General features: G+C 47.2%; 4 protein-coding genes across 4 annotated transcripts; 1 reads left to right on the top strand and 3 right to left on the bottom strand.

The window, feature by feature from the left end:
- Nucleotides 1-586: 586 nt before the first annotated feature.
- On the top strand, nucleotides 587-4,570 carry COCMIDRAFT_9659 (uncharacterized protein; the record flags this gene model as incomplete). Its single annotated transcript, XM_007694814.1, has 2 exons — nucleotides 587-2,848; nucleotides 2,897-4,570. The coding sequence occupies 2 exons, from the start codon at nucleotides 587-589 to the stop codon at nucleotides 4,568-4,570; spliced, it is 3,936 nt and encodes a 1,311-aa protein (XP_007693004.1).
- Nucleotides 4,571-5,466: 896 nt separating this feature from the next.
- On the bottom strand, nucleotides 5,467-6,840 carry COCMIDRAFT_30597 (uncharacterized protein; the record flags this gene model as incomplete). Its single annotated transcript, XM_007694815.1, has 5 exons — nucleotides 5,467-5,631; nucleotides 5,699-5,829; nucleotides 5,899-6,006; nucleotides 6,284-6,472; nucleotides 6,753-6,840. 5 exons carry the CDS (start codon nucleotides 6,838-6,840, stop codon nucleotides 5,467-5,469), a joined length of 681 nt encoding a protein of 226 aa, XP_007693005.1.
- Nucleotides 6,841-8,422: 1,582 nt separating this feature from the next.
- Nucleotides 8,423-9,290, bottom strand: COCMIDRAFT_108724 (uncharacterized protein; the record flags this gene model as incomplete). Its single annotated transcript, XM_007694816.1, has 2 exons — nucleotides 8,423-8,835; nucleotides 8,912-9,290. The coding sequence occupies 2 exons, from the start codon at nucleotides 9,288-9,290 to the stop codon at nucleotides 8,423-8,425; spliced, it is 792 nt and encodes a 263-aa protein (XP_007693006.1).
- An 816-nt stretch (nucleotides 9,291-10,106) lies between these two features.
- On the bottom strand, nucleotides 10,107-10,694 carry COCMIDRAFT_41203 (uncharacterized protein; the record flags this gene model as incomplete). The annotated part of the gene is made up of 4 exons (XM_007694817.1): nucleotides 10,107-10,234; nucleotides 10,349-10,453; nucleotides 10,498-10,624; nucleotides 10,683-10,694. 4 exons carry the CDS (start codon nucleotides 10,692-10,694, stop codon nucleotides 10,107-10,109), a joined length of 372 nt encoding a protein of 123 aa, XP_007693007.1.
- Nucleotides 10,695-11,711: the final 1,017 nt, after the last annotated feature.

An 11,711-nucleotide genomic window follows, 5' to 3' on the forward strand; every position in this document is an offset into this window, starting at 1 on the left:
CCACTCCATATGCAAGGTCCGTCACACGCACAAAATGCAGTATAAAGGCTTAGTGATGATCATTACTTGAAGTGAGATCCGGACAAATAGTAGTAATAAGTCTCAGTCGAAGAAGTATGCATGATACGTGGATGTTTAAGGCATTCAGTTGCATGGCTGGCAACTACTTATTGAAGTGACCGAACTGTGTCCTCTTACCCACATGGGGTGGTGTGTGGTTACACTGACTTCCATATTAACATGCGGCGGTTGGAGCGGATATTCGATGCGGAGACCTCGCTTCTGTCCTGCGATCCTGCAGACAAGGGCACGTCGGCGCGCATCAGCTGTTGGCACGCCTAATGCCGCTCCTACAACAGAAAAACGACACGGCACATTCATGTCAACTTGGGTTTCTTAACGCGCTGTTCTACTATCAAGATAACTAGTATCACGCGGTGATACACTATCCCTCTCTTACACCGACATCTAAGTACAGCGCACAACACGATCAGGCCACCGTGCCCTCGTCATAAAGTACTAGGCTGCTACACGGAGCTTGTCACGTCTCGTTCCTATCGCGCCTACCACATTCCTCCACGAGCCGATGCGTCTTCTAGGGTACGGAGAAGATGGTAGCCTTACGATTACCAGCTTCGATGACGATGCGATACCACCTTATGCGATACTCTCCCACACCTGGGGGGCGGACACAGAGGAGGTGGACTTTGATGACATTGTAAAGGCTCGTGGCGAGCATAAGCTTGGCTATGAGAAGATTCGTTTCTGCGGAGACCAGGCACGGAAAGATGGGTTGCAGTACTTCTGGGTTGACACATGCTGCATCGACAAGACAGACAACCATGAACTCTCTACAGCAATTAGGTCTATGTTTCGCTGGTACCAAAATGCGATTAAGTGCTACGTGTACCTACCTGACGTGTTGGCAAATGAGCAAAGATCAGATGAGATGTTTGCCCAGCCCTGGGAGCCCGCTTTTAGGTCAAGTCGTTGGTTCACACGTGGGTGGACGCTTCAAGAGCTTCTTGCACCGAGCAAAGTAGAGTTTTTTACTCGAGAGGGGGAGATGCTTGGTGATAAGACGTCGCTAACGCCATTGATCAGCAAGATTACTGGCATCCCACCCCAAGTGCTCCAAGGCACGCTTGCCCAGTTCGATATCGAAGAGCGCCTACGTTGGAGAGGGAACAGAAAGACCAAACTAGAAGAAGATATGGCATACTCTTTGTCAGGTATCTGTGACGTAGATATCGCACCTTTATATGGCGAGGGTGAAAAGGGGGCGTTCAGACGGCTGCATGATGAGATACGGAAGTTGAAAGACTGCGTCCGCGACTTACGTTCTAGTAACCCTTATGACGATAAGAAACGTATTGAGGATACAAAGGGCGGACTGCTAGCAGACTCCTACCGCTGGGTTCTCAATAACACCACTTTCCAGCAATGGAAACGGCACCGACACACCCAGAACTCGCACACTCAACTGCTATGGATAAAAGGGGATCCGGGTAAAGGGAAGACAATGTTGCTCTGCGGTATCATCAACGAACTGCAGCACGAACTGCAGCAGACCTTCACTCCCCAAAGCGCTCTTCTAGGGTACTTCTTTTGTCAAGCGGCCGACCCGCGCATCAATAGTGCCACAGCTGTGCTACGAGGTCTATTGTACATGCTCGTTACTCAACAACCATCTCTTATGTCACACGTCCTCAAGAAATACGACACTGCTGGCAAGGCCTCCTTTGAAGACGCAAATGCTTGGGTGGTTTTCTCAGAGATCCTCGAAGACACGCTTCGCGACCCACACCTGCGCCCAACGTATTTAATCATCGATGCGCTAGACGAGTGTATCATTGATCGACCCAACCTCCTAGAGTTTATCGCTAAGCATTCATCCATCTCTCCCCGGGTGAAATGGATAGTTTCGAGCCGTAACTGGCCAGAAATTGAAGAGCAACTGGAGCAGCAGGTAGGACACCAAGCGACATTGAGCCTTGAGCTAAATGCGGAGTCGGTTTCAGCGGCGGTTGACGTCTTTATACAACGTAAGGTAGATCAGCTGGCACAGGAAAAGCAGTACAAAGCAGAAATTCGAGACGCTGTGCTACAGCACTTGAGGTCGAACGCCGGCGATACATTCCTCTGGGTAGCGTTGGTGTGCCAGGATCTGAGGAAGACACCAAAGTGGAATGTGCTCAAGAAGCTAGCCTCAGTATTCCCGCCTACACTGGACTCTTTGTATGGGCGAATGATGGATCAGATAAGCGAGTCAGACCCCGCCGAGATCTGCCAGCATGTGCTGGCTTCGGTTGCTGTCCTATATCGACCTGTCACAATCTCTGAATTGTTTGCGCTGGTGGAGCAGCTTGAAGACGTAAACGACCTAGAGTCAAGGCAGCAAATTGTGGGCTACTGTGGATCCTTTCTTACATTGCGAGAAGACACAGTTTACTTTGTGCATCAGTCCGCAAAGGATTTTCTCTTCGCAAAAGCTTTCAATAGCAAAGTCTTTGTAGCTACGATTGAAGAGGTCCATGAGAACATATTTTCGAGGTCGCTATCCATTCTAGACAGAACATTGGGCAAGGATATGTACAGTTTGGAAGCGCCAGGATATCCCATCGAGGAGGTCAAAACAAATGACCCAGATCCGCTCGCAGAGTCGCGATACTCATGCGTCTACTGGATTGACCATCTCTACGACTCGAAGCCGGGATCTTTGCAAGTTGCAGACCGAGTCAGCAGGTTTCTAAGAGAGAAGTATCTCTATTGGCTAGAAGGACTCAGTCTTTGCAGAGGTGTAGGGAGAGGCGTCGTGTCGATGACAAAACTGTGGTCTTTGGTGCAGGTAGGTCGTCCAGATCGTGTGTTAACATGACTGTACTGATGTGGATAGGGAATGCGCAATCAAGAAGAGCTTAGTCGGATTGTCGAAGACGCGCGAAGATTTATCATGTATCATAGGGGAGCGATTGAGGGTTACCCTCTCCAGACTTATGCATCCGCAATCCTCTTCAGCCCAACGGGCAGTTTGATCAGGCAATTGTTCGAGCAGGAAAAGCCAGGCGCCATCAGGATTAGGCCAGTACTGAGCGAGGGATGGAGCGCGTGTCTGCAAACGCTCGAGAACCATGGCAGTGATGTCACCTGTGTGGCTTTTTCGCACGACTCAACACGACTAGCATCAGGATCCGAGGACAGAACTGTGAAGGTGTGGGACATGAGCAGTGGCGAGTGCCTGCAGACGTTTGAGGGCCATGAGGATTATGTTACCTCTATAGCCTTCTCGCGTGACTCAACGCGGCTGGCGTCAGCATCGGAAGACAGTACTATCAAGCTGTGGGATACAAGAAATAGTGGGCTGTGCCTACAGACGCTAGAAGGCCACAGCGATTGGGTGAACTCCGTTGCCTTCTCGCACGACTCAAAATGGCTTGCATCAGCTTCGGGTGACAGAACCATCAAGCTGTGGGACACAAGTACTGGCACATGTCTAAAGACGCTGAGGGGTCATAGTGGTAACATTAGGTCCGTGGCTTTCTCGCACGACTCGGCGCGGCTAGCGTCAGCCTCCTTTGATACCACTATTAGGATATGGGATGTAAGCAGCGGCGCGTGTTTGAAGACGCTTAACGGTCATCGTCTTACTGTTAGGTCTGTAGCCTTTTCTCATGACTCGTTGCGGCTAGTTTCCGGGTCGGAAGACCACACGATTAAGGTGTGGAACACAGGCAGTGGTGCGTGTATGCAGACTCTCAAGGGACACAGCGATTGGGCAAACTCAGTCGCCTTCGCACACGACTCAACACGGATAGTATCAGCGTCTGGTGATGGGACTGTCAAGGTATGGGATCCAAACGGGACATGTCTACAAACGTTCGAGGGCCATAGTAGTACTGTTAAGTCCATCGCCATCTCGCACGACTCGAAGTGGCTGGCATCAGCGTCTGGCGATAAAACCATCAAGGTGTGGGATGCAAACAACACGGGTCTGCAGAAACTCGAGGGCCACAGCGGCACGGTGAGGTCTGTGGCCTTCTCACGTGACGGGACGTGGCTAGCTTCTGCATCCAGTGATAGTACTATCAAGATATGGGATACGAATAGTGGCGCGTGCCTGCACACTATGAAGGGTCATGGTAGCACCGTTACCTCTGTGGCCTTCTCCCATGACTCAAAACCCTGGCTGGCGTCTTCGTCTAGCGACCGGACGATAAAGTTGTGGGACGTCAGCAGCGGCACGTGTCTGGAGACGGTCACGGTTGACAACCCCGTCTTCGAACTTTCCTTTGATGCCACTGGTGCTCGACTTGTTAGTGAAACAGGCACTGTCAATATCAAGACCTTAGAGACGTCGTCGCCCAGCGCGATGGATTTCCCAGGGCCGACGCGCCGCTCGACAGGTCTGGGAACTGGCTTTAGTTCGGACAGTATATGGATTCAGCATGATAGAAGAAACATGGTATGGGTACCGTCGGAGTACCGCCCGTCACGTTCGGCCGTTTATGGGACTATGGTCGGAGTTGGTGTTGGGTCCGGCACCGTCTGGATTTGCAGTATAGATCTTTAGATGGCTCGTGTCCATCTGTCATTCGACATAGTACCTATCATTTTGTTACATGCACACATTTTTTTGATCTTACTAGGAGGGGTTTTCACAGTTCCTTCTAGAGGCTTTCCCTGGAGACAAGATACAAGTAACAATGCGTGGAATAGATGTGTCTCTAGCCATGTGGGTGTGGGATGAACAAATACAATACACTAGTATATGTGCTTGCAGAAACCAGCTATTGTTCGCCCCAGTTGTCGCAGGTGCCTCTATAGATACGGGAGGAGCGTCGAGTCCGTCACAGTAGTACAACAAGATATTCGAGCATGGCCACTACAACTACCCCGCGCCTGGATTGATGATAGAGCAACAGAGAAAACATATTTTCTATTGCTTTTGCTATTGATACATTCTCTTCAAAATCGTATACAGGAGGCCTTGAACCGCCATCTTCGAGAAAGAAGCATTTAGAAGAGAAAAACATGATATTCACAACTGCAAATAAGACATAACCGAGGTTGGGGAATATTTCTAACGATTGTATTCCATTGCACTTACCACAGGGCCGCTATTGGTCATATCGATGAGTAACTGTGTACGCAGTTGCCGACGTGTTCATGCCCTTCACTCCTTCTCCTAATCCTAGCTACGTCCTTCTTAGCAGTACTTGCAGCCTCTTTCTTTGGAAATCCCCCCCAAGAAATTGCATACGGACCAATCACCTTAGCGATCTCTATAGTATGCAGCACAAACGCATCCATGTTGAGGTAATTAATAGTATCGCACGCTTTGTGGTAACAGGAGTCGTATGGGACACCAGCCTCTCCGCCAAACATAAGAACTTCTTCAGCAGTTTTGTTATTTGCTGCGCCAGTGAAGGTTCAGCTAACTAGAATTCCCTCGTTAAGAGATGCCTCTTAATCACAGCGGCCGTTGAATTGAGTTGCGGTATAGTTCCGACCAGCAGCTTGAAAGTACTCTTGAAACAATGCTTTTAGTTCGGCTGAACCAGAGGGTCCAGAGGTACCAAAATCCTTACTGTCGCTATCATAGATAGCATTGACGTAGTTGGGTGAAGCAATCTAAATGTAACATGTAAGGATGAGGGGTTTTAGTGAGATATTGGTCATGTTTAGGCATGCAACATACTATATCAAAATTCTGATAAGCGCAAATCTTAGCTTTCTCTGCTACAGACAGAGTCGAGAGAAGATGGGATGAAGCCGGATGCTGGTATAGTTCCTCTGCAGTCCAGAACGCAAAGGTTACAGCATTGCTGACTATATACCTTCAAAGTGATCTCGCGACTTCAAAGAGAGCATTGATGCCACTGTCATCATCTTTGGTACCCGGACCAGCAATAATCGAATCAGTACCGGCACCGAGAATGAGCTTTTTGTTTTGGTCACCAGACTTAGTAGTCGCAAAGAACTTAGATGTAGTAACGCTACGAGTGTCTATAATATGTATCTTAGCAAAAGCCTATTTTTTTTTCTAATGCAATATCAGAACAACAGTTTCCGATAGATCAACATTTTTGGAAAACCGATTCGCAATGCGCTGAACTGTGCTTTTCGATGTCATGCGGGTCTCGCGCTTTGGCACATCTACAAATCAATCTGCCAATTGACTAAATCATCTTCAACTTAAATCAGCACTTGCCTGTCAAGATATCGAAACTAGCAGTGATGTTTTCTCCACGCTTGAGGGCTGCAGAAATAGGTTCAGAGACACTTTTGATATTGCGCATGGGGACGTAAGGACCCTGAGACCATGGGGGAAGAAGAAGCGTTCCTTCCACTGGGCCATCATCATTGATGTTATACAGAATAGCTTCTGAGGCGCCTACGGAGCCAGCAAGTGCTGATTTAATCCCATAATTGCAAGTTCCATGAGTAATGATGGCGATATTTCTAGCTAGGCCTGGTGGATAGTCAGTCTATATTTTTACAATTCAGTAACAAGCTACACATTACACTATAGACTCGAAACCCTATCTTATCACATCCGCCATCGACAATCATCAATGGCGCGGTTCCCTTTCCGCTAGGAGAAAATTGGAAGGAGTATGAGGAGTTTGGTATCTCACTGCCGTCAATCGAAAAAGCATTGACAGCCTCAGCAAATTGAACAATGGCCTAGACAGACTGGAGAGACGTGATACCAGTTTTCAACCCTAAAGTCTTTCTTTTATCCACCTAACCGTCGCTTCGTGTCCAGGGCGAGAAGCTGTTCGATTCCTTTCGTTCGTAGCGTAGGCGAACGATTGCAATTTTTAAGAACCCGCCCATGAGTTATTGCGAGAAATGCATTCCCTCAGAAGGTTCTAATGGGTTTGTCGGCGAGTAATTTGTTCAGTTCTTTAGCTTTCCCCAAAAATGCCGTACAGAGTTCAGGGGGTGTTGCTGCTCGCGGAGACACAAGTAGAAAACGCATCAATTATATCATAGTACTTCATGGTATTTATCCAATAAGAGTTGTAAAGAGTAAGATTTTTCAAGAAGACCATACCTCCAACCCGCAACATATAGTTACATATTGCGCAGCCGTTGTGCCAAGGACTGACCTATTTCGCGAAGGGTTCCAGGGTCACTCTGGCCGGTGGAGAGTACTGGAACCGAAGTGGGTGGTACCAACGGCATCACTGCGGTGGGACTAATATGCTCTAGGCATACTTAGCTCTATACTAAAGTTCATTTTCCGCTGAACTCCTCCGAACTCCGCTGAGAAGCAACAGTCTTTGGTCCGCAGTGAAGACCCTAGGGGATGAGATAGTCGGGGAAGGCAGTTGTAAAACATCTACAGAGTAGAAAGAGATTTTTGGGTCGAATAAAGTAAGCGACTTGTATGCGAAGCTAGCATACCATAAAAACGACCGTTTCTTTAGGTACGGGTGATTCTTGGGTAAATGGTGAGGGAACTCTTGCTGCCAATAACTTTGACCATCTTATCGTCTTGCACTAGAGCTGAACGGTGAATCAAACGCGTGTAGCGACCAAGGTGCGGCTCAAAGTTCGGCACACTCGGAAGGTATGACAGATTCACGGTACGTATGCCCGTGGTAGCTATATCAAGGTGTCACCTAGATCATCGCTGCTAGTCCGTCAATACGGCGCATGCAGCATCAATAAGAAAGGCTTCTTTCCTTCCCACGTATTTCATATTTAGAGAAGCTCGCCGCTGAGAACATGGTACTACAAGATCAATTTGTCAACAATGTATCTGACTGATGACACCGGGACCGAGTCAGTAGGATGGCAAGACCCTTCCCTGGCTATGTTAATACAAGCAATTCTCAGCTCACTCTCATATCTAATATTAGCAGTTCAGAACTATCGTATTGTATATGCGACTTGCTCGCGTGTTGATCAACGAGGAGAGGGACCTAAAGATGGGGATAAGTAATCGAATGCATGCGATCATTATCGCAGCGTCCTGGAGAAGCAAGATGACATTACACGGCGATCACCACATAGAGAGAGGAGCGCAATGCAGGGTACAAAATAGGCTGCTGAAGTCTGTAGCGCATGCTTTGCCTTGCATCAGCGTACCAATCCACGCAAGTGCGCTCAAGTCCCCCGAGGCTGAGATGCTCCCCCGGTCAGGGATGCATGCCACTACGTCCTTATCGAGAAGGTTTCATAAGCATTCCGCAATATGCATCATGATCCTAGATATACCGCCAGTAATTGAGTTGAGGCGGACAAATGTCGAAGCCCTCACCCACGACTCGGGCATGCAAGTCGCAGCGAGCGCGTCATTGAGGCGAGAGCCGGTGGGTCCCTTATTTCCCCTACTTGCAGTTTGATCGGCTATTGTTACCATATAAAACGTGCTTATTAGAGACCGTTGCCTAGAGACTGTTGAGGAAATCTACTCGCTAGTAGCATCATGAATCGCTTCCATCGCTTTTTGCAGAACTTTTTTCGTATCATCGTCCACCACAGCCTTCTGTACCTCCTCTAGCCGCTCTACCCAAAGCCGCCATCTCTCTTCGCTGTAGCCGTTCCAGTCTTTACCAACAATATCGCTGCCCTGTTCTGCAGCACGACCAGCGTATGTTTTTCCCTCCTTACAAAACGCGTACATACTCTTACCCGCGTATATGAACCATGCTGCTGCTGCTTTGCACCCCTCGTCTCCATTTTTACTGTGAATCCGGCCTGGTGCCGAGTCCTCTAGTACTGAACGCAGCGTCCAGACTGCGTAGATAGAAAGATCCACCAGATCAGCAGCTGTAAGGCGAGCGGCGAATGCATTCATATTGAACGACTCTGCATGCTGCTCTAAACAAAGATTAGCCATTCAGTTCTTGCTGCACGTGTTCAAGCCAAAAAAAACTAGCAAAGTAGGGATGAATACCGTTATCCCAACACTCTCGAATGACCGGCCCTAGCAACGAAAGTTGCTTCCAAGTAACTTGCTCACCCCAGATTTTAAATTCAGTCGGCTCTTTCAGGTCAGCCACAGCTGCGAGGACTTCTACCACTCTATCAAGCTGATGAACTGGCATCTTCAAGGCGTATCCAACTACCTGATTCCAGATATCCCATAAAGCAGCCTCACCAGCTTCTGAATCAGCTGCAGCAAATGATGAAATAGCAGGTGCTACAAGGGAATGTGCAGCTACAGAGGCCGGTATAGATGCATCCGTAATTTGTAGAATGGCCGGTGACGGACGCGGTACATTTTGGACAATCCCCTCACGGCCATTACCTCTACGACTACGATTTCCTCGCATTGGGCAGTCTACTTCTCTTGCGATGTGCTGAACGGCCTACGCAGCGTACTCTGCATGGAGTCTCAACTTAGGTATGAAAAAGGTTGAAGGAATTTCTAGAACTTACCTAAGGGTTCTGAATGTGATGGAATTTCTGCGGTAATGCTCTGTCTGCTGCACTTACAGTAGCAGTTAGATGGGTGGAACTAACAACGCTTATATACAAGGCGGCAAGGCGGTAAGTAACGCATGCTGACTACGTACTATGCTGCGCTAAAACCCCAGTTAGCGTGCAATCAGTGCTTCCGCGGCAGAATTATTACCAAAGCTTGTCCTGCATGTGGCTCACGCTGTATCTTCACCGACGAACGCACAACTAAAATCTTACGTACGCGTGATTAGCGCATGAACCATAATTCCCAAGCTAATAAATCCCAAAATTGGCGAAGCACTCTTGGTCAGCATCCAAACACAACACCCCTGGAATTTTCTCAACGTAGGTGCCTAGCTTTCTAGATACATCAATTAAATTCCAAGGTATATATTTGTCACTTGGATGAAGCGCTCAGAATTCTTTCCGCTTCAAATCACAGCTAGGTTTGAAATGACATTTTCTATGAGCATAAAAGATAGAACAATATATATCTCATCTGCTACGAGCCCTGTCTATGACCGTGGCATATACTACTCTTGCATAACGGCCGCTATAACAGAATCTTGATAGCATTACCTATGCTCTATGCGGGGCTATCATTTCAAGGAGATCGTATGTTAAGTATTAAATTCTGTAGCATATTATCGATCCGCTTTACCAGTGTATATGATCCATCTTAGCAGTTAAGTACAGAGAAAGAAAGTGTTACGATTGTTCGCAGGAGCACCTGTGTGCGTCATGGCACTAAGGAGGTCACAGTTTCCTGTAGTTGCGTCGAAAGCAGCTACGCAGCGGTCTGGTCCTGGAGGACCTAGAGACAAAGTGTTAGCAAGTACCATTAAGTGTAACATCCAGTAATCGCAGTACGTATATCACGCATTTTCAGCTTAAATACTTGCGAGATTGGAATAAAAATTACGCTTACCCCCATTGTAGGCCTTAGTACCGAGTATTAGGGGGTACTCATACAAGCTTCCCGTATACGACCCAAAGTTCAGCTTTTCGCGGTTCCCGAAAAAGTGAGGGTAGCCTCCAGGCCCCCCCCCCTGTTGTCATACAGGCAGAGAGTTGCACGGCAGGCTTCCAACTGAGAGTCAGAATAAACAACTCCTCCACACGTCACACCACGCTTCTCGAGCGTGCTGCTTGGAGTGGGTGTTGCAAACGCTAATCCAGCGAGAAAGGAGACATTCAATAAAGCCTACAGAAAGCTGTTAATACTAAATCCAAGCTATCGAGTTATCATTGAAAGCTCTGACCTTGCTAAACATATTGAGATGGTGTTAAAAGGTTCCAGGGACAAAACGATTTAGAGTGAGGAAAGAGTTTGAACGAATCAATAGCGGTAACTGAGGGGATGTTGATCACCGTTTTCACAAAACGACCTTTATATAGAAGTTCAGCTTGGGGTTCGGCTTGGTATCACAAACCGATTCACTTCGGTTCTACTAAGAAAACTGTAGCACATTCGTCTTAGCTCTGACTGTGTACCCTAACCCTATCTACTAATTTTAAAGCTCTCATATATCGGCGTGATATTCCCGCTTCCAGCTATGGAAAAGATTTGCAGTAACAGATGCTTGGAGGCAAGGATAATGAGTTGTGATGTAGGTTATGGAATTTCCCGTAACGCGGCGATCTTTTGTACATGCGATTTAGGTAAGAACTAACGAGGCTTGGGTTCTTGTGATTACCTAGGTAGGCGTGAGTGAGCTCTGGCAGAGTCTTCAAATTGAGAAATCGTAGTAGTAGAAAAGAATCCCTATTGTCTTTCTAGAGAAATCCTTAAAATCAATGCAGTCCCTACTATAGCGTTCGATATAGGCTCTATGCGTAAAGGTGTTAACTCAAAAGCTCTTTCTATACTCATAATTCAGATGAGATACTTATAGAACTAATTTCTTTCTTATAACATAAGATTATAGCGTTATCTCAGACTAGATCTTGCTAGCATCTCACGTAAGGCGCTACTTACGGCGCTACTATTATAAGCAATAAGAAGGATTCTCTCCTTAATAAGTAACGAGATGGCTGAAGGCCTATAGACGTCTACGTTAGAAGGTAATAATCGTTATAGGGCTAGATTACGTAACGTGCTATTACGCTAAGATAGTACTATTAGTAATAGTAGAGCTATATATAATAGTAGCTATTAGAAGTAAAGATAACTATATTACACGGGGTCTAGAGTGCTAATACTTCTCTAGCTTGATCTAGGTTAAGGCGAGTAGGATTAGAGTTAGCGCCGTAAGAGTTACCTAGCGATTCTTAATAGAAAAGAGTTATAG

This window comes from Bipolaris oryzae (genome assembly GCF_000523455.1).
Source record: "Bipolaris oryzae ATCC 44560 unplaced genomic scaffold scaffold_244, whole genome shotgun sequence".
NCBI classification, from domain to species: Eukaryota; Fungi; Ascomycota; class Dothideomycetes; order Pleosporales; family Pleosporaceae; genus Bipolaris; species Bipolaris oryzae.